The sequence below is a fragment of the Numenius arquata genome, chromosome 2, assembly GCF_964106895.1.
Source record: "Numenius arquata chromosome 2, bNumArq3.hap1.1, whole genome shotgun sequence".
In the NCBI taxonomy this organism is placed as follows: domain Eukaryota; kingdom Metazoa; phylum Chordata; class Aves; order Charadriiformes; family Scolopacidae; genus Numenius; species Numenius arquata.
In genome coordinates this window covers 53075654-53093617 of record NC_133577.1, presented here as the reverse complement: position 1 = coordinate 53093617, position 17964 = coordinate 53075654, and the positions used below count along the sequence as shown (strand labels likewise).

General features: G+C 44.1%; 1 protein-coding gene across 1 annotated transcript; it reads left to right on the top strand.

Moving 5' to 3' along the window:
• Positions 1–1646: 1646 nt before the first annotated feature.
• On the top strand, positions 1647–17547 carry APMAP (adipocyte plasma membrane associated protein). Its single transcript, XM_074169013.1, has 9 exons — positions 1647–1738; positions 5649–5765; positions 8774–8889; positions 10617–10709; positions 12314–12430; positions 13753–13927; positions 14376–14510; positions 14897–15089; positions 16159–17547. Exons 1-9 carry the CDS (start codon positions 1647–1649, stop codon positions 16366–16368), a joined length of 1248 nt encoding a protein of 415 aa, XP_074025114.1. The 3' UTR covers positions 16369–17547.
• The last annotated feature ends 417 nt before the right edge of the window (positions 17548–17964 follow it).

Below are 17964 nucleotides of genomic sequence, written 5' to 3'. Positions count from 1 at the left end.
GGGCTGTACCACCATCCAGCATGACTTGGACAGGCTGGAGAACTGGGCAGAGAGGAACCTAATGAGGTTCAACAAGGGCAAGTGTAGGGTCCTGCACCTGGGAAGGAAGAATGCCAGACACCAATAGAGGTTAGGGGTGGACCTGCTGGAAAGCTCTTCTGAGGAGAAGGATCTGGGTGTTCTGGTGGACAGTAAACTATCCATGAGCCAGCAATGTGCCTTTGTCGCCAAGAGGGCCACTGGGATCATGGGCTGCATAGAGAAGAGTGTGGCCAGTAGGTCAAGGGAGGTCATTCTCCCCCTCTACTCTGCACTGGTGAGGCCACAACTGGAATACTGTGTCCAGTTCTGGGCTCCCCAGTTCAAGAGAGACAGGGAACTACTGGAAAGAGTCCAACGTAGGGCAACAAAGATGATTAAGGGATTGGAGCATCTCCCTTATGAGGAAAGGCTCAAAGAGCTGGGGCTCTTTAGCCTGGAGAAGAGAAGGCTGAGGGGAGACCTCATCTATGTTTACAAGTATCTAAAGGGTGGGTTGAAGGATGATGGAGCTGGACTCTTTTCAGTGGTTCCCAGTGACAGGACGAGGGGCAAGGAGCACAAGCTGGAACATGGGAAGTTCAATTCAAATATGAGGAAGAACTTCTTTCCGGTGAGGGTGCCAGAGCGCTGGAACAGGCTGCCCAGGGAGGTGGTGGAGTCCCCTTCTCTGGAGATCTTCAAGACCTGCCTGGATGCAGTCCTGAGTGATGTGCTCTGGGCAATCCTGCTTTAGCAGGGGAGTTGGACTAGATGATCTCTAGAGGTCCCTTCCAACTCTGACAACTCCGTGAGTTGCACTTGTGAAATACTGGTTTTTTCAGTGTTGACAAAGCTGTGGGTCCCACCCTGGCGCTGGCACCCACAGCCCTTCCTCTGACGCTGCTGCTCCTAAGCAAGGCCAAGAATCTTGCCAAAAAAAATCTCAGGGCATTGTGTTACCCAAAAGACCAAGAGAGGAGGAAAGGTGACGTTCTGGGAGCCCGTGGGCTGACAAAGGCGGGAGACCTCGGTGCCACCCCTCGCATCTGGGTTAAGTCATCCCCTGGGCACGCAAGTTGCTGAGGGGGACTCACAAAGAGGGGCCCAGCACCTCCGCCAGCTCAGAGCCCCCTAACCGCCTCCGGCAGCCAGCGGGGGATTTGCTTCCTCGTCCCAGAGCCCTCTCCGGGCGGCTTCTCTTAACTTCCCGTCCTGCCGGAGACCATCTCCCCCGCCTCGCTCCCTCCGTCGCTCCCTCCCATCGCGGTCTCCTGGCGCCATCTTGCGGGCTCGGCGACTCGGCCTACCCAGGCCGCGCCCGGGGGAGGCACGGCCGCAGCGCCGGCCCCTGCCTACGGGAGCCCGAAGACCTCCCAGGAGGCAGCGGCGGAGCTCGCTGAGATCCCCGCGGCGGCAGGTACGAACCCGACAGCGGCGGAAGCACCGAGGCGCCCTCTGCCCCACGCCCTGCCCGGCGGGGGAGCGGCTCCCGCCTGAGGGACGGAGGGGGCGTGGCCTAACTGGGGCGTGGCCTACCGCGAGGGGGCGGGGCTATGGGGTGTGTGGGGAGGGGGGCGGGGCCGGCGGCGGGAGCGCCGGTGCGCGGCGGCGGCGGCGGCGGCAGGATGAATGAGGCGGAGGGCCTGCGACAGCGTCGGCCTTTCCGCCCGCAGGTCATCACCGAGGACAGCCCGGCGCAGGAGGCTAAGGAGGGCAGGTGGGGCCTGGCGCGGTGGTCCCCCCGCCTCCTTAACAGGGAGAGAAGAGGGGCCTGCCGTGACCGTGGGGAGTGGGGCAGGCCTGGCCTGGCCTGGCCTGGCGTGGCCTGAGGGGAGAGGAGGGCTCGGTGGCCGGTGTGACGGGCAGTGCTGAGGGCCTGGGTCGGGCCTGGCTGATGCGAGGGGGGCTTGACCCGAGGGAAGGGGCCGGTTTGGCCGAGGTGCCGAGGAGTGCGGTTTTGGGGGCCCGACCTGGCTTGGGGCCGGCCTGAGGGAGAGCTGGCTGGGAAGTGTGCAGGGAGGGGAAGAGGCTCCATAGGCCTGGCCCAACCCGACCCGGGTGAGGAAGGCCCTGGTCTGGGCCAGAGCGCCCTGGGAGAGACTGCCCTGGGCGAGAGGTGGGTGGAAGGAACTGGCTGGCTGCCCCGGGGGCGAGCAGGGCACCGCGGGCCTGGGGAGCGAGGCTTCAGTTCACCTCTCTTGACCTCAGTTCCCCTTTCTTGGTCGGCGGCACACGTTGATGCTGTGGCACCCGTGGGGGTCAGCCTGTGAGGACCTCCAGCCTCCCAGCACCCTGGCAGGTGCTTCTTTCCCTGGGTGCTGATGCTTCTGCTAGAGGTGGCTGACAGGGAAGAGGGGTTTGGGCAGAGCCCTGCACACCTGCTTCTGCTGAGCTGCAGGAAAAGCTTTTAACCAAAACAATGGCCTAATTTGTGGCTGTTTGGGGTTGTTTGTGGGGTTGTTTTGTGGGTTGGTTGGTGGGGGGTTTTTTGTGATTTATTTGGTTGGGTTTTTTTGTATCCAGTGGTCTGTTTAAGTAGTGTTTATCTTTTTCTAGTCAAGAAATAACAGTTATCCCGTTGTGGCTTGCACAGACTTATTGTGGGTGTGATTAAGTCTTGTATAGCTCTGGTTAGTCTATTTATATTTGGCAGTAGTTTAAAGAGTAATCTGCATTTTAAAGAGTAGTCTATATGTGCCTGAGATAAACAGTCCGTTTGTTTGTGGCTAAGGTTATTCTAAGTTAAAGAAGATTCCATTTACAGTTTTCTGCTTAGGAATTTTATACAAAACTAGTTTCAATGTAACTAAAGGTAATAGCCGCAGTAAGAAAGTGGTGGTGGTTGCTTTGCCTTCCACTGAATAAAGTGGTGGATGACTTGTAATACTTGGGTTCACCATCAGTTGCGTCTCTTCTGATTTGAATACATTGCAGATTCTTATATCTGCCTTTCAGGGTCATCAGAATGAAAGACTGTGTGCGGTGGCTTGAATGTATAGCCCTGTTTTTGAAGAAGAGCATCAGTATCTTTCAGTTCGAGAGACTGCTCTTCCTGGCTTTCCCCTCTCTTGGTAACTTTGCTCAAATCAGTCGAATTTCTAGGGCTCCAGCAATGATCCAGAGTATCCACAGGTCCTGTCCTGCATGAAGTAGAAGACATTCTGGAGGCTGCCCTTTTTCTGGCTGGGAGGTGTGGCAGAAACTCTAGATGACAGTTGCTTTCCCCTCCAGCCCCCCAGTGGTTCTGCCAAGAGGATGAGGCAGCCTGGACTCCTGGCTATGGTGACCCATAACATCCTCTTGCCAGCCTCCTGTCTGTCTTCAAGAACTGGTGCCATGGCTTTCTTTTTAGTTCTTAGTGACAACTAAACTGCTGTTATCATAGCTGGAGTCCTGGTAAGTTGAATTATTGAGACTGTGGCTGGAGTCCACATAGGATTATCAGAGAGACAATTAGCTGAGGATTTCTGTTTTGCTAATCAGTATTGGTGAACCGTTACTTCAGTGATTATTTCCAGTGATCAGTCAGTAACTTAGTTGTCTGTATTCTATATTGATTGTGTTTACTTCTATAAGGATTCTGAGAAGCTGATTATTTTATTTTTTTTAAAGCTTTTGGGGTTTGTTTAAATTCTTGTGGTTTCAGCAGCGTGCAAAATAGGTCTTGCAGTTCCCAGGCTTGAAGTGTGAGTTTGCTTGTCACCTCATTCTTCCTGCCTTTTTCCTTTATTGTCAAATCCTTGCAAGTTTGACTGAGGATCAGAAATATGACCTTTACTTAAATCATGCTTTCAGGAGCTTTTATTAACTAGGCTTTGTTAGATGAATTCCCATTCATCTTCATCTGCTTCCTTTTGTGTTAGCTGTTCTCAGCTGTCACAAGGATGCTTAGGTGTCTGCTGACAGTACTTTTAATCTTATGGTATTGAGCCTTCCGTCTTTTGGAGGACAGTGGAAGGACAAGGCTGACGGCTGAAGTCTTTGTATAAACTTGGGGATCGCCCCGTATCTCTACCACCTGCCCTCGATTCCAAATTGAGAGTTGTTACTTCCTCGCGACATCTACTGTTAGAGCAGGAGGCGCAGAATTCTTCTGATTAATTACAAGGGCAGTCTGGCTCCTGGGAAGTACGAAGAGGTCATTGCAGATGAGAAAGCTTGTTTGAAGCAGTTTCCCAGCCGGGTCCAGCTCAGATGGAGACAGTCTTAAGTGCTGTAACACTGCTGAAGCTCGTGATGGGAATGCTGTGGTCTTGAGTGCAAGAAATACAATTTGTTTTTTTAATGTAGCTGAGAGCAGGAGTACTTGGGCATGCTGGTGGAAAAGAAGTAGTCTCAGGTGGTGAGTGCCTTGGGAGAGGCGGGGGAAGTTGGGTGACCAACAGCAGCAGTCTTGGAGGGGGCTGAACTGTCTGTGGCTTTGGGCTAGCAGCAGCTCTTGTTGTGGCCGGCTGGCAGCATCCTTGTAGCAGTCACCTTGGCGCAGCCTGGTGATTTGCGCGGTGGCTTGTGGTGGCCTGTTGGGTACTGCACAGAGCTGGGGAACTGGGGAAGGCCTCCATCCTAACTACCTCCGTCTGCTGCCAGAAGAGGAGGGCTGGCAGTAGTTGTGCCGTCAGGGAAGAGCTGTGATGGATTACGAATATTCCAACTTCTGTACACTGTGCGTGCAAGCAGTGACCAAATCCACGCCTAGTTCTGCCCTGACTGTTCAAGCTGATAATCCCAAAGGTTACCTTGATGCTGATGTCGGTACTGTAAGTACACGTCATTAGCTCTCCAGTCGTGATATTTGTGCTCTGGGCAGAAGTTCATATTTCCTACTCCCTGGATGATTGGCTAATGAAGGGCAAAACAGTGGAAGTGGTCCAAGGATTAATGCAGAACCGTCAGGCGCTGCTTGCCTTTATTTAGTTGATACTGCAAGGAGACTGGCTGGCAGTGCCAGTGAATGGTTCAGAGCAGCTAAAATTGTGGGAGCTGCTTTTCCAGTTCAAGGCTAGGATTTGTTGAGCACAGCTCCATGCTTTCCTCTGTAAATACCTGATTGATTACTCTAAATTTGTTGTGAGCAAAACCTGGTTTTCTCCTGTGGAAGAATGGTTTTTACTTTTTTTGTTGTGTGTTTTGATGGGTAAATGATACTTAATTTCCTTTGTGTGCTGGGGCTTGAGTTTCCAACCAACGTTCACTGAATTAAGCAAGCATTCATTTAACTTCCTCTGATGTTTGTTGTTTTAGTTGAACATTTGCGCTGGGGTGGAAACCGTTGCCAAAAGTGAAGATCAAGTTAAAAAACACCTCAACCACCCCCCTTACCCCCCCTATTTCTTGAAGTTTGGTGTTTTTTTTTTTTCTAGTTAGCTGTAACTTGTAGCATGCATGAAACATGTACATGAGAATACTCTGCCTCCTATGATGCCAGCATCCCGAGACTGAATAAATATTCCTTTCTCTTATCCTAATGAGTTCGAAATGGACTTTAAAGGTCATTCAAGATGGTGGTTGGGCAAAAGTATCCCTGGTTCCGTTTGTGAAGAAAACAGGCTGCTAAAGAATTTTTAAGGACTATTTGTATATTAAAACAGTTTAACGTGTTAATCCTGTGTCTTGTCTGGTTTTGGCAGTACTTACAGCAGCAAGGTGTTCCGTGTTACCTTCTTGACTTTGGCTGCGTCTGTAACTGTGCCCCTGCTTGGAGTAACGGTTCTACTGGATTGTCCTATAGACCCTCAGCCTATAAGGTAAATCGTTGCTTTGTTTTGAAATAAATGCTGTTGAAGCGTAACACTCGTATGTATTCTGTTGTAGGGTTGTTTGGGGTTTTTTTTTGGCAAGCAAGAGTCACCTGTGTAAAGTGGTTCTAACTGGGTTGAGAAACCGGGGGGTGACTGGAGTATTGTCTATTGCCGTGGCTTGCTCCGTATACCCAGTCTGTTTCTGAGCCATCTCGTGCAGTTGTTTGTCACTACTGATCGTTGAAGGAGCTGAATTACTGTCTTTGATCATTAATCTAGAAAATTATTTTCTGCTGTCCAAGCTACCAGTGGAGCTTGTGATTGCTTATGGGCACTCTTGCCTTCTGTGAGATAAGAACTGCGTTTTCACTAAGGTCTAAGCTGTACCCCTGCTATTATAGCTCTGTCAAAGAGGGACTGTTTATCTGAGGATGAAAATTGAAATGGATAACCTGACTGGGTTGATTTGCTGCTTTGTACCAGCAGTGAACCCTATGGCGATGGTATATTTAAATGCAGATCTCATAAAGCAGTGCCACTAGGTGACTTCTGCCCTGCCTGAATTCATAAGCATCCGAATCCAGGTCTGTATCAAATGTGTAGTGTAACAGTGAATCAACTGTATGAGATGTGACCTGTGTTGGGAGAAGTTGTGTGTGAAACGCTTTGACTGCTGGCATAGGTTGGAGTCGGGCTGTTTAGTGCTCCTGGCATTTTGACGTAAGTGAAAATGCTCAGTCTGCTAAATTTATGATCAACTCGGTAATTCCTTAATAAAAAGGAACACCACCACTGTAAATATCTCTAGAGTTGAAAGAAACTCTTAATGTGGTAGGGTGGTACAAGTCTTGCCGATAGGCTATTAGGCATAAGCTGCCTCATGGCAAATCATAATGAAATGCTTTCTGTTGTGGTTGGGTTTAACAAAACCGAATTTCTTGAAACACATTGCAACTGAACAGTAATTCTGAAAGCCGATATGATGTATCTACAGTGCTTTTTCTGCTATATAGTCCTGGTCTAATTCTGGTTCAGGGTAACAGTATTCCGTGTGCTTACATTTCTTACTTTAAGTCCCTCTTACAAGACCAGAAGAACTATACTTCCTGCCCCAATCACTCCCTTATATTGCTGTACGTTCTTAATTAGCTTCTTAGCTTCACTGCCAGAGGTGGTTCCAGTCTGTACGGTACGTAGGATGATCCTGTGTGATGTTTGTGAAATGTTTTGAAAAAGCTCAAGGAAGTAGATGGTATCTGAATCAATCCCTTCAGTGGAAGAACATGTACAAATCTTGTTTGCTAATAGTGATATTATTCCTGTAAGCCACTAGAAATAATGAGGAATGAATGAGGGAGGAGAAAAAAGCGGATGTGATCTGTGAAACTCCATGTGAAACTCCTGCAACTGTGGTTTATTTCAAGTTCTTTCTCTATAAGCCTGTCTTGGGTAATATTGATCCCAGGGAGGATTTTCTGCTTGCAAACACAACTGTCCAAAGTGACCAGCAAATGAGTTCCATATCTGAAGCCTTTTATCCTCATCTTTTATCCTGATGCTTGGAAGAAGGTGGAAAACGGATTTGTGTTAGCCTTGTGAAGATAACTCTGCTGTAAATCTTCTGTGGACAGGAACTAGTAATTCAGTTGGCTTTGCAACTGCAGTATTGCATACTTCAAGTTTGCTGTCTGTAACCAGATGGATAAAAGTATGCGTTTTTTTCTCTCCTTCTGAATGATTTGTGTTGTGAACCCGTTTTCCTCAATTGTTGTGGCTTTTATAGTTTGCAATTTCAGTTCACTTTTTCCCCTGGTCGCTGAAGTTCTAGAAATTGTCATGATTTTCACCATATGAGCAGTGAGTTGCAATGTTGTCGGTGACACGTAGGTCTTGGATCCTGTGAACCTGGGCAAGTTTTGGAGTTAAACCTCATCTTTCTAAAATTTTACAGGTGGAAGGCATTAGGGAGCTTTAGCATGCTCTTGCGAATGAACACTTAATGAGCTTACCACCCTGGGCACGTGTGCAGCTTTAGTAATAACTTGGAATCCTTAATTTGTGGAGACTGAGGTGGCTTACGTGTGGTTTTGTTAAGAACCTAAGAGACTGAAACATATTTGAGTTTGTCAGCACAGTTAAGGCTGGATTTTAAGCACAGCGCTTTGGAGCGTGGTATTTAAGATAAAGCTGTGTAGGCATCTTACTACTTCCGTTCTCCCTATCTCTGTAGTTGATTGGAAATGCAGTTGACTTGGACCTGGCTACTCCTGTGAAGAAGGACTTTCAAGATTGGACCTTATTTTGTCATTTTGAGATTTCAGTTCAATGCTCTTAAGTTTACACACAACTTAATCCTTTGAGTTGGTTTTTCTCTCTGGGAATGCATTCGAGTCATGAACTAGAATATATGTTTCAATATGGTACGAAAGTGTGTGTGTCCTAGTGCTTAAACTACTGGGACACTTTTCTCACTAGTTGTATGCTAATCAGTAATTAAAAAATATTTTTTCTTCATGATGAAAATGCTATGCAGTATCATATCTTGGTGTATTGTGAAATACCAGGCTTTTAAAATTTAAAACCTTTTTGTTTAGGAATCTGTATATATCTACTTAGTAAAAATATTCTGGTACAAACAATTCATTCAGCTGAGTAAGAAAGCAATTATTCTTTGTGTTGTGGCAATGCTGAAATCCTTTGCCTTTGTGTAAAATAGATGATCTGGGAATGTATTGTTGGACTTGAAGCTGAATAGATTTCCAGATATGTCTTAGGAACACGTAAACGCAACTTTTCTGATCAGCAGAACCAGAAAGTTATGATTCTTGATGAACAAGAGTCAATGTTTCAGCTTGTCGGCTGTGTTTTCTTTTTTGAGCTATGCTGTAGGTAAAGTACAGGTCAAGTTTGCAGGAGCTGGCAAACTGGGGGCGGGGGGGAAAGATCCAGTGTGTTGCTCACGAGTGTTTGCAGATTTGCACAAAGGATCACGAGGTCTGTGTTCTGTTTCCCAGTTTGAAGGAACCTCCCCTCCTGACGGGTGTGCTAGAGCCCAATAGCAAGTTACGGAAAGCTGAGCGGTTATGGGAAAATCAGCTGGTCGGACCGGAGTCCATTGTCAATATTGGGGGTAAGCACTGACTAATTAAACTTTTAAAGAAGGGTCTTTAAATGTAGCTGCATTGATGAGGGTTTGTGCAGCAACATAGCTCTTGGCTAATAAACTCTGGAAGCTCTTCTGAATTTGCAGATATTTGTTTTTTTTTTTTTAAATAACTGTGTTGTGCAGCAAAACCTGACTGCTATATACTGCTCTTCTGCACTTTCTCCAGTATAAATCTTGTTGCCAGATGAAAAATTCCTGTCTTCCAGGACTGAAAGCATCAGCAACGGAGTCAGGGGCTACTTTTGCTTGGAGGAAGTGGTCCCATTTTTCATTTGGCTAGTTCTTAACTGGGAATTAATATTACAGGATACTACCTAGTCTTTTAATTCTCATCGCCTCTGAGAGAGCTGAGTGTTGTGGTGTTAATTTTTGCTTATATGACAGTAAAAAAAAAAAATCTCGAATTTATGTTTTTAGTGCTGTTGCATGCATTACAGGTGCCATCCTATACTTTTCTCTTATGGAATGTGTGTTCTCGCCAAATCCCAAACCCATGTCGCCTCTAAGCAGTTTCTTAAATAGACTTGTAATGGCATGATACTGGCTTAGTAGGAAACCAGCTTTGTGCAGGGGTTGTTTCCTGTGCCTCCTGAAGGGGCTAAGGCTAGAAACTACTCTTGACATGAATTCTCGACTGTTTTAATATGAAAAGGGTGAGTTGCAAGCAAGGCCCTTACTGAAACATCCTTCAGTACAAGAAGGATGCCACATAATTTATCTTCCTTCTGCTGTATCTTCTAATAAGTTAGTAAAATATTTTTAAAAATTATGTTACTCAGCAAGAAGATTCTGTAATTTCCTTCCTCAGATTATGCTTTTTCTAGCTATCTCTGTTACCTGGTTTTGTCAGTCTCTTTGGAAACTCTAATGAAACCTTTCTGCAAGGAACAGCTGACCTATGGGTGAAAAAATCAACCTGACCAGGAATAAGTTTTGTATGGATAAATGTTCAAGTCATCTTATTCCCTTTTAAAGCTGTTATTAGCAAGCTTAAAACTTCAGTTAAATTGGAGATGGAAAAGTCCAAGCAACGGGCTCTACTAATTCAACAGTCTTTAATTTGTTTATATGGAAAAGTTAGTGTATTGTTTGTATTCAGTGAATCTGTCTTATGCCGTCACATGGCTCGGCGTGAATACAGTGATTTGGCAGTGCTTTTGGTTTGGGTGATTGTTCGATTGCTACATTTTTTTGTAATTCTTCTCCAGAGCTGATGCAATATGAGCATTGGCAGGCGTCCCAGCAGCCTATACGGACTCTATCAGAATGAGAAGTTTTATCTAGTCAGTCTCTCTTCGAAGAGTGGTAAGATGGATGCAGTGCCTGATCACGTTTTATGATGATGTAGAAATTTGCCCAGAGGGATCGATCCAATGACTAGCCATTAAGCTGATACATCCACCTTTAAGCAGAGATTTGGACCACTTATGGGTGAAAAGCTTCATATCCCATACTCATAACTCCTGATGCTTAAATCCTTCTTCTTTTTGAGTCGAACGAAATCTAACTAAATACTCTTCTTTACTTTCCTCTTTCCCCTTCCCTCTTTATTCTTTTGCTATGACTGAAGAAGACTGTTACTTTACTATCTTAAAAATGAATTCTACTTCATGCTAGTAGAAGGATCATGTAGAACTATGTTTACCACTACAGTTTTGTGATCAAGCTAATCACACCAGTTGTTTTTGCAGATGTGCTATTTACTGGGACAGCTGATGGGAAGATTATCAAAATTGAAGATGGGGAAATACAAACAATAGCCAGAATTGGCCATGGGCCTTGTGGTGAGTGACAGCTTGTGAACATAGTGCCTGAAAACGTCTGGGTCAGGGCTTAAGTTGATTAAACTGGTGTTCTGTCTGGATTGCTCGTGCAAGTGCATATCTTCCTTTGTAGAGATTTGTAACAGAAATATTAATATTTGTATGAATGAAATATGAGTGGAAATACGTATATAAGCACTGGAAGGAGCAGCAGAACAAAGGGCCAAAAGAATCGGAATGGGTGCCCTTGATAACAAAGGACACTGTTCCCAGCAGTTAAATTTGGGAATGTGGGTGTATTATGTCACGACTACAAGGCCTGTGCTCTTGTAAGGCTGTGGAACGGATGACTTGTCAGTAGAAGATCTGGCATCTTAATGCTGGGAGGAAGACAAGGTTGAAGTGCATCACAAATAACATTCCTTTTCCTGTTAGTCTATCTAGAAAAAGCACCTATCCTAAATAAGAAAAAAATGGGCAGCAACCTGGCCTAATATTTATGGAAGGTGAAGTCAGCAAGATTCTGAGGTGAAGGGCCACCCCATAAAAACTGAGGACTCCTAAACAAGTGTGAGTGAATAAACTCTGAGATAATGTGTGAGTGGGAAAGATTTTTTGCAAATAAAAATCACCTTCACCATCTGCAGAATTCTGCCTTGTGTTTTGTTGTGCTAATTTCCCTTCCTCTGTTTGCAAGTACAGTAGGAGGTTGTGGTGGCTGCACCTGCTTTAGCAGAGATCTTCCATTGGTCATGATATTTCTGTTTTCTCACCAGTGAACTGCAGTTATTTCTTGTTGAATTTCCCTCCTCTTTCTGAACCACTTACTTGCTTCATTTAATGAGTGTTTTTTTTTTGGAATTGAGGAAACTGGTAGTGGCTTGTCTATTAACAGTACCATTTCTATGGAGAAGCTTGGCCATCTCTATGAAGAACGTTGGCCATCTCAGTACTGCCTGGGCAGTCTGAGAAGCTTGCCTGGTTTTGTTTACGGTAATGATGTAGAAGCTTACATGAGGTTCTGCAGGCCTGCACTGGTTGCCAGTTAGACAGAAATTATGGGCAGGAACTGTTGATGTCTTTCAAACTACAGATGTTCTGAAGTTCTTAGTTCTTCAGGACTCAAGCATATTTTTTTCAGGTTTGCAGTATTCCCTTTCTTCCTCATATAGAAGTCTTTAGTGTCTATGTCTTGAGAAAATGGCTGTTCCATGACAGTGTTAGACCTTTCCGGAAAAAGGAAGTTCTGTGGTGGTGGGGTTGTGGTGTTTTTTGTTTTGGTTTGGGTTTTTTATTTATTTAAAAAAGAAAAGAAAAAGAAATCTGCAGTAAAACTGATTCTTTCTGAGAAGAAGCATTTAGCTAAATCCAATTTTCTGACATTCAGCCCTACTCAGGCCAGCTGTTTGCTAGGCTACCAGCCTGGCAAATTATAGGATTATCTCTAGACTGGTGAAAACATGGGGATATCTGTTTCACTCACACCTAGGAGAGTAAGAATCATTTCTTTAATGAATGTGTGTGGTGCTGGCCGTAGAGTTTCGTTGGAGTTTGACCTGTGTAGGTAGCTTGAGTGCCTTGTATTTATTTCTATTTGGAAAACCACTTTAAAATTATTTCCTAAGGGACCCGTGAAGATGAGCCGACGTGTGGAAGACCACTGGGCATCAGAGTGGGGCCAAATAACACTCTTTTTGTGGCAGATGCTTATTATGGACTCTACGAAGTTAATCCTGGTACAGGTATGACATTTCTGCTCCGAAGTTCTCTTCAACTGACAAATCTGGGCTTCATTTGCAGTTTTGCCAGATGCTGCGGGCAAAACAATGCCTGCCTTCCTTGTAAAGTGGTTTGGAGCTGTCTAGATGAAATATGCCATGCAAGAACTCCATATTTATTTTCCTGTAGCAATCACTTCCTCTCTATATCCATCTGTCTGGATCAGAGATACCAGTGGTTTATTTTCTGGTGACATACGCTTTTGGTTGTCAAAATGAGTACCTCAAGATCCACGAATAAAGCTCTGTGTAGCTCTTTGTTTTTTCATAAAGGTAAAAAATATTGCTGTTATATAAAGTTTTTCTCATGTTTGCTGTACTTTTGTTTCTGGCTTGATCTTGCTGTGTGGTAGTGAAGAGCTCTTAGCTTCCCTGTAACCACAATCTATAGAAAGTGAAGAAGGATGTATTTTGGTGCAGCTGAAGATGAAGTGGCTTGTTCCTGCTGAGAAAGACGCTGTTGCATCGTGCCTTTTGTTGTATGTCCCTGAGCCAGATGTCCAGTTTTAGGAGCTGCGCTGTTGGAAAACAATAGTTGCTTTCATGCAGGGTTGATTTTCTGAGAGTTTACATCTCCAAATTGGCTTCAGGTGGGGAGAGGGAGGCTTGCCAAATGCTAGGTGAGATGTAACCGAAGGGCTTGGGCTGTGTGGCTCTGGGAGGATATAATAAAAGTCTCCTCTTTTGAAGGCAGACAGCTGCTATATTAGCTCAGTCATGACAAATACAAGCAAACGAACCAACCCAAACCCCGTGCCCGCAGATGACTTCAATTGAATGTGGTTAATTAATTTTAGAGTTGTGACCTTAATAATTTGCCTGGTAATGGGTGGCAGAGCTGACCGTGGCAGAACTGTTTAGTGAACCTGCTGGTGTTTTAATATTTAGGAAGTACTACTCTTTGTTCCTACAGATTTATGGGGAAAGAAGGAGCAGTGCTTGGCTTGTCTGCATCCTTCTACAAGGCTGGGACTTGCTTTTGCACTTGGTTGCATATAAGCTTCAGAAACATGAAAAGTCTGGCACTTACCAATAGGGAACATCATCTACTGTTTCAGTTTTTTCTGAAGAGTGGTTTTTTTTTTATTTTTTTGTTCTGGTTATTTACCTTCGGTGTTGAGTTATTCTGTTACAGCCCAAAACCTTATTAATTAACAAAGGCATGAATGGAAAAAATGTGAAGTGCCTGCTAATTTCTTGTTAGTATTTAACTTATTTCCGTGGCAGAATATACAAACCCTTGTCTTGTGTCTTTTTTTTTTTTTTCTTCTCATTTTTGTAACCAGGTGAAACGAAAATGCTTGTGTCAACCAAAACACTAATTGAAGGTCAGAAGTTGTCATTTGTGAATGATCTTACAGTGACCCGTGACGGGAGGAAAATCTACTTCACTGACTCCAGTAGCAAATGGCAAAGAAGGGACTACTTATTCTTGGTTATGGAAGGCACAGATGATGGGCGGTAAGTATGTCTTCCCCAAGGCATTTCACTTATTGTAAGCTCAGCTGTAGGAGTGGACTTCACCACTTCCTTGGCCTTTAAGTTATTTCTCTTTATAAACCACCTGTGCAAATACTGCACTGCCAAGGAGAGGGTGAAAGAATGTGTGGGTGTTCCTAATGAGACCTGTAGTGAAATAAAGGAGATTCCTCTTTTCCTTCAAGAGGTCTTGCGTGGAACATCTCTTTTAAAAGAGAAGGTGTTAGCATTATGTTCAGCCTAAATCCTTCATGAATGCTGCCAGCCTCGGGTGGCTTAATATTTCTCCTGTGTTCATAAACAAATGCTTCCTGACTATTCTGCCTTTTTAACTTAAGTGCATGTGAGAGAAGACAGAATGCCTGGAGAACGAAACCAAGACATAAATATTTTTCTTTACTCAAACCCATATATAATGCTTTCTTTTTAGCCTGCTTGAATATGACACAGTAACAAAAGAAGTGAAAGTCTTAATGGTGGGGCTGAGGTTTCCTAACGGTGTCCAGCTCTCTCCTGCGGAAGACTTTGTCCTGGTGCAGGAGACGACCATGGCTAGAATCAGGAGGTGAGTATGACTTTGCTGAAATTATTACTACTCTCTGTTTAGAGTTTGTTTTAAATTAGTTGAATGACAAAAGAAACCCTACACTATTCATGCCTAGTTATCCATGGCAAAGAAGGTGGCCTTCCTCAATACTTAGTTTTTTCTTCTGCTATAAACATCTGGACTGCATAATCTTTCCATCGTGGGCTCCCTGAGCATAGTGGAGTACGCTGACTTTTTCTGGGGAGAGGAATACGGCTGTGCCTGTGTCAGGAATATTTTCCTGTACCAAAATAAGGAAAAAAAAATAAAATCTTTTTTTTTAAGTGAATTCCTTTTGGGCCTTTTATTTATTACTTAGACTGTTTGGGTTAAGATGTTCTAATCCTGCTCTCTATAACTTTCAGGTATTACGTGTCCGGGCTGATGAAAGGTGGAGCAGATATGTTTGTTGAGAATATGCCTGGGCTTCCAGATAATATCAGGTTAAGCAGCTCTGGAGGATATTGGGTAGCTATGTCAGCTGTCCGGGCCAATCCTGGATTTTCTTTGTTGGATTTCTTGTCTGAAAAACCATGGATTAAAAGGATGATATTTAAGGTAAAAAAAAAAAAAATTAAAAAGAATTTTTTAAAAATCACCTTTAGTATAGGAATGGAAATGATAAGTATTTGTTTGTCCTGTTTCTTCCTCTTCACAGGAAGATTTAAAATATTTTTTAGAGCCGTGGTTAAAACTGTTGTGGTTGTCCACAGGTAGAACAGCCCTTATATATTCATAGGTAGTAAAACTAACATTTGCTTCTCTGAGTAGTAGGTACACGCCTCTTAAGTTGCCTTCTGTCTTGATCTCAGGAAAGAAAGAGAGACTATCTCTGCCCTAGCCATGTAGGATCTCCATCTGGATATGCGAAGGCTTCACCTTTGTACCCGAAGTGCCTAAACTACTTACTGACAGGTGTCCAGAGAGCATTTGGGAAGTCTGACCTGTTCTAATGACTACCCTAGGCATCCTAGGAGACAGCGTGTGTGTGTCACGTATGCCGCTAGGGGACACTTTGTTCTGACTCATTATACCTGTTATGTCACGTCCCACTTTAGGATGAGCAAGAGTAATGTATTTTGTAAAGGATATTTGATGCTAAAGAAACAGCATGGTGCTTTTTAAATGATACAAAGACTTGAAAATACTTATGAAAATACTTTAAAAAAAATAAATAAAATAAACAAGCAGTGTTTTGGATGGAAGTGCCGTTTCAGCTGAACAAACTCTTCGCTATTCCTGTAAAACCTGTTGTCTCTCCTGGTGCAGTGCAGGAGCCTTAACAAACTGATGCTATGTGGAGCAGAGCATGATGTCTGCTGCTTGACATTAACTGCACTAGAACAAGCTGATGTCTCCTGCGTGGACATCCTTTCAGCTTAATGTTGGAGTAGAGTATGCTTCTGCTGGTCCTTTTTTTTTTTTTCCTTAAAGTTGGCTTTTCAGATGTTAATGTGTTAAGTCTATGCAATAGCGTTTATTCAAAATGTGTGCTTATGTTTTTAGCTGCTTCTTCCAAGGACTGTGGAATGGTCTTTGACTGTATAAGTGTCTTGAGATCTAACTGTGGAGAACAAAATCCTTTTGTTAATTTTCTTTTTTTTCTTTTCTTTTTTTTTTCTTTTAGTTGCTGAGTCAGGAAACCGTGACAAAGTTTCTGCCCAAATATAGCCTTGTGGTTGAACTTAGCGAGACAGGATCCTACAGAAGAAGCTTTCATGATCCCAATGGAGTGACGGTAGCTTATGTTAGCGAGGCACATGAGCACAATGGATATCTTTACCTGGGCTCCTTCCGGTCTCCGTTTATTTGCAGACTTAATCTTCAGCATGTTTAACTGTCCTTCCATGATAAAGTGCCACTGTCCTATGATACTCCGGAGGTACAAAGGAAACATGCTTGAAGCAGTGTGTGACCAAGGACAAAAAGTGAAAGACAGTCTGTTAACGTGCAGTAGCACTGTCCTGTTGCCACAGGAAAATGTACAGCTTGCTGTACCTGTCCTATTCCTTGGTCTTGGTTTGACTGGTCTTGCTTTGGAGTTGGCATGAGGAATTATTAATATCTGAGGATTGTGGTGGGGCTTCTTCATACAGTTATGTGCTCCTTAAAGAAAATCCATTGCTCTTCCATGCCCGGCCCTGTTTGGAGTCGTCTTAGACATCATGTGTCACCTTTAATGCAACTGGATATCTTCTTATGCTAGAAGGGTTTGTGATGTATGGAATTCAATTGTGTATGATTTGGATTGAAGAGGATGTCTTGCATGTGTTTATTTCAGTTTTAGAACCTCCTGTTTAGGAGTGATTACAACGCATGTTCTGATGTCATACCGTGATGCTGTGGGTAGAGGCAGCAACATCCAGAACATGCCTAAAAATCTAGTTATACCGTTTGGGTTTCTTCAGTTCCAGCCTGTGTAATCAACATCAGACACTGCAATTAACTGTTAATCAACATGTAGAATCAAATTTGATCCATTATCTGTGGACTCCTGTGTTTCTTCATAGCATTGTAGTCAGATGATGAATGAAAGTTGCATTTTTCTATGTTATTAAAGGCTGGTTCCAGTGGGTTTAAAAAGGGTCGCTTGTAGTATTTATTCCGTGTTTACTAGTTCCTGTAAGTCTCCTGTTCATTACGTAGGTGGCCGTTCCTGAGAGACATGGGAGAGAGGAGGGGGAGCTGCAGGAATCCTCTTCAGCGTGCTTTGTATGGAAAACTGGCAAAGGTTTTGGGTAAGCTTGGTGTCTGAAAGTGGATGTGGACTAAAAGGGCCCCTGTAAAATATAGTAATAGTGGACGCGGAAGGCTTTGGTGGAAAATCTTGGAATGCGGTAGGAGCTCATGGATCCTTTCTGGCATCTCCAGAGGAAATGGAATCCTCTGTTAACAGATACTCTGCTTGGTAAATCCAGAGAATGCTTTTCTGTCAACTACTACAAAGGAAAGGCTGTGCTGTTGCATTTGAAATAAGAAGGTTTACGTCTTGAAGAAATAAAGGGGTTACTTCAGCAGCTGTGTGATTTAGTGGATTGATTCATGCTCTGGGATTGAAGAATTTGCTGCTCTCTCTTTTTCTGCCACTGGGTGATAGTCAAACATAAACTTACACTATTGTTCAACTTCCTCACCTTCGAGAAGGAAATAATCAAGATTTGCTTGATATCTAGTGAAAAGCAACGGAGAATAAGATAATGTTAAAAATGTTACCTGCTTTCACTGGCTTTCTGTGGGTGTCTTTGTTAATGGAGGGATATGCAAATGAAAGTGATACTTTTCTGTCAATGTTTCTGTCACCTTGTTTTGTGTTACTACCAGGCTGCAGCATCCTGTGGCCGCTGGATCAGGCTGACTTGTTCCAGGAGCTGCAAGTCAAAGGAGGCTGGACACCATGTGCTTGACCTGGTGGTTGCTGGATTTGGGAGGGAGC

Bases quoted from the DNA above. Each gene is read 5' to 3' on its own strand.
- APMAP (XM_074169013.1), top strand. From the start codon at position 1,647: ATGAATGAGGCGGAGGGCCTGCGACAGCGTCGGCCTTTCCGCCCGCAG. The intron at 1,739-5,648 runs GTGGGGCCTGGC...TGGTTTTGGCAG, and splicing joins CAGGAGGCTAAGGAGGGCAG to TACTTACAGCAGCAAGGTGT. The intron at 14,511-14,896 runs GTGAGTATGACT...TATAACTTTCAG, and splicing joins ACCATGGCTAGAATCAGGAG to GTATTACGTGTCCGGGCTGA.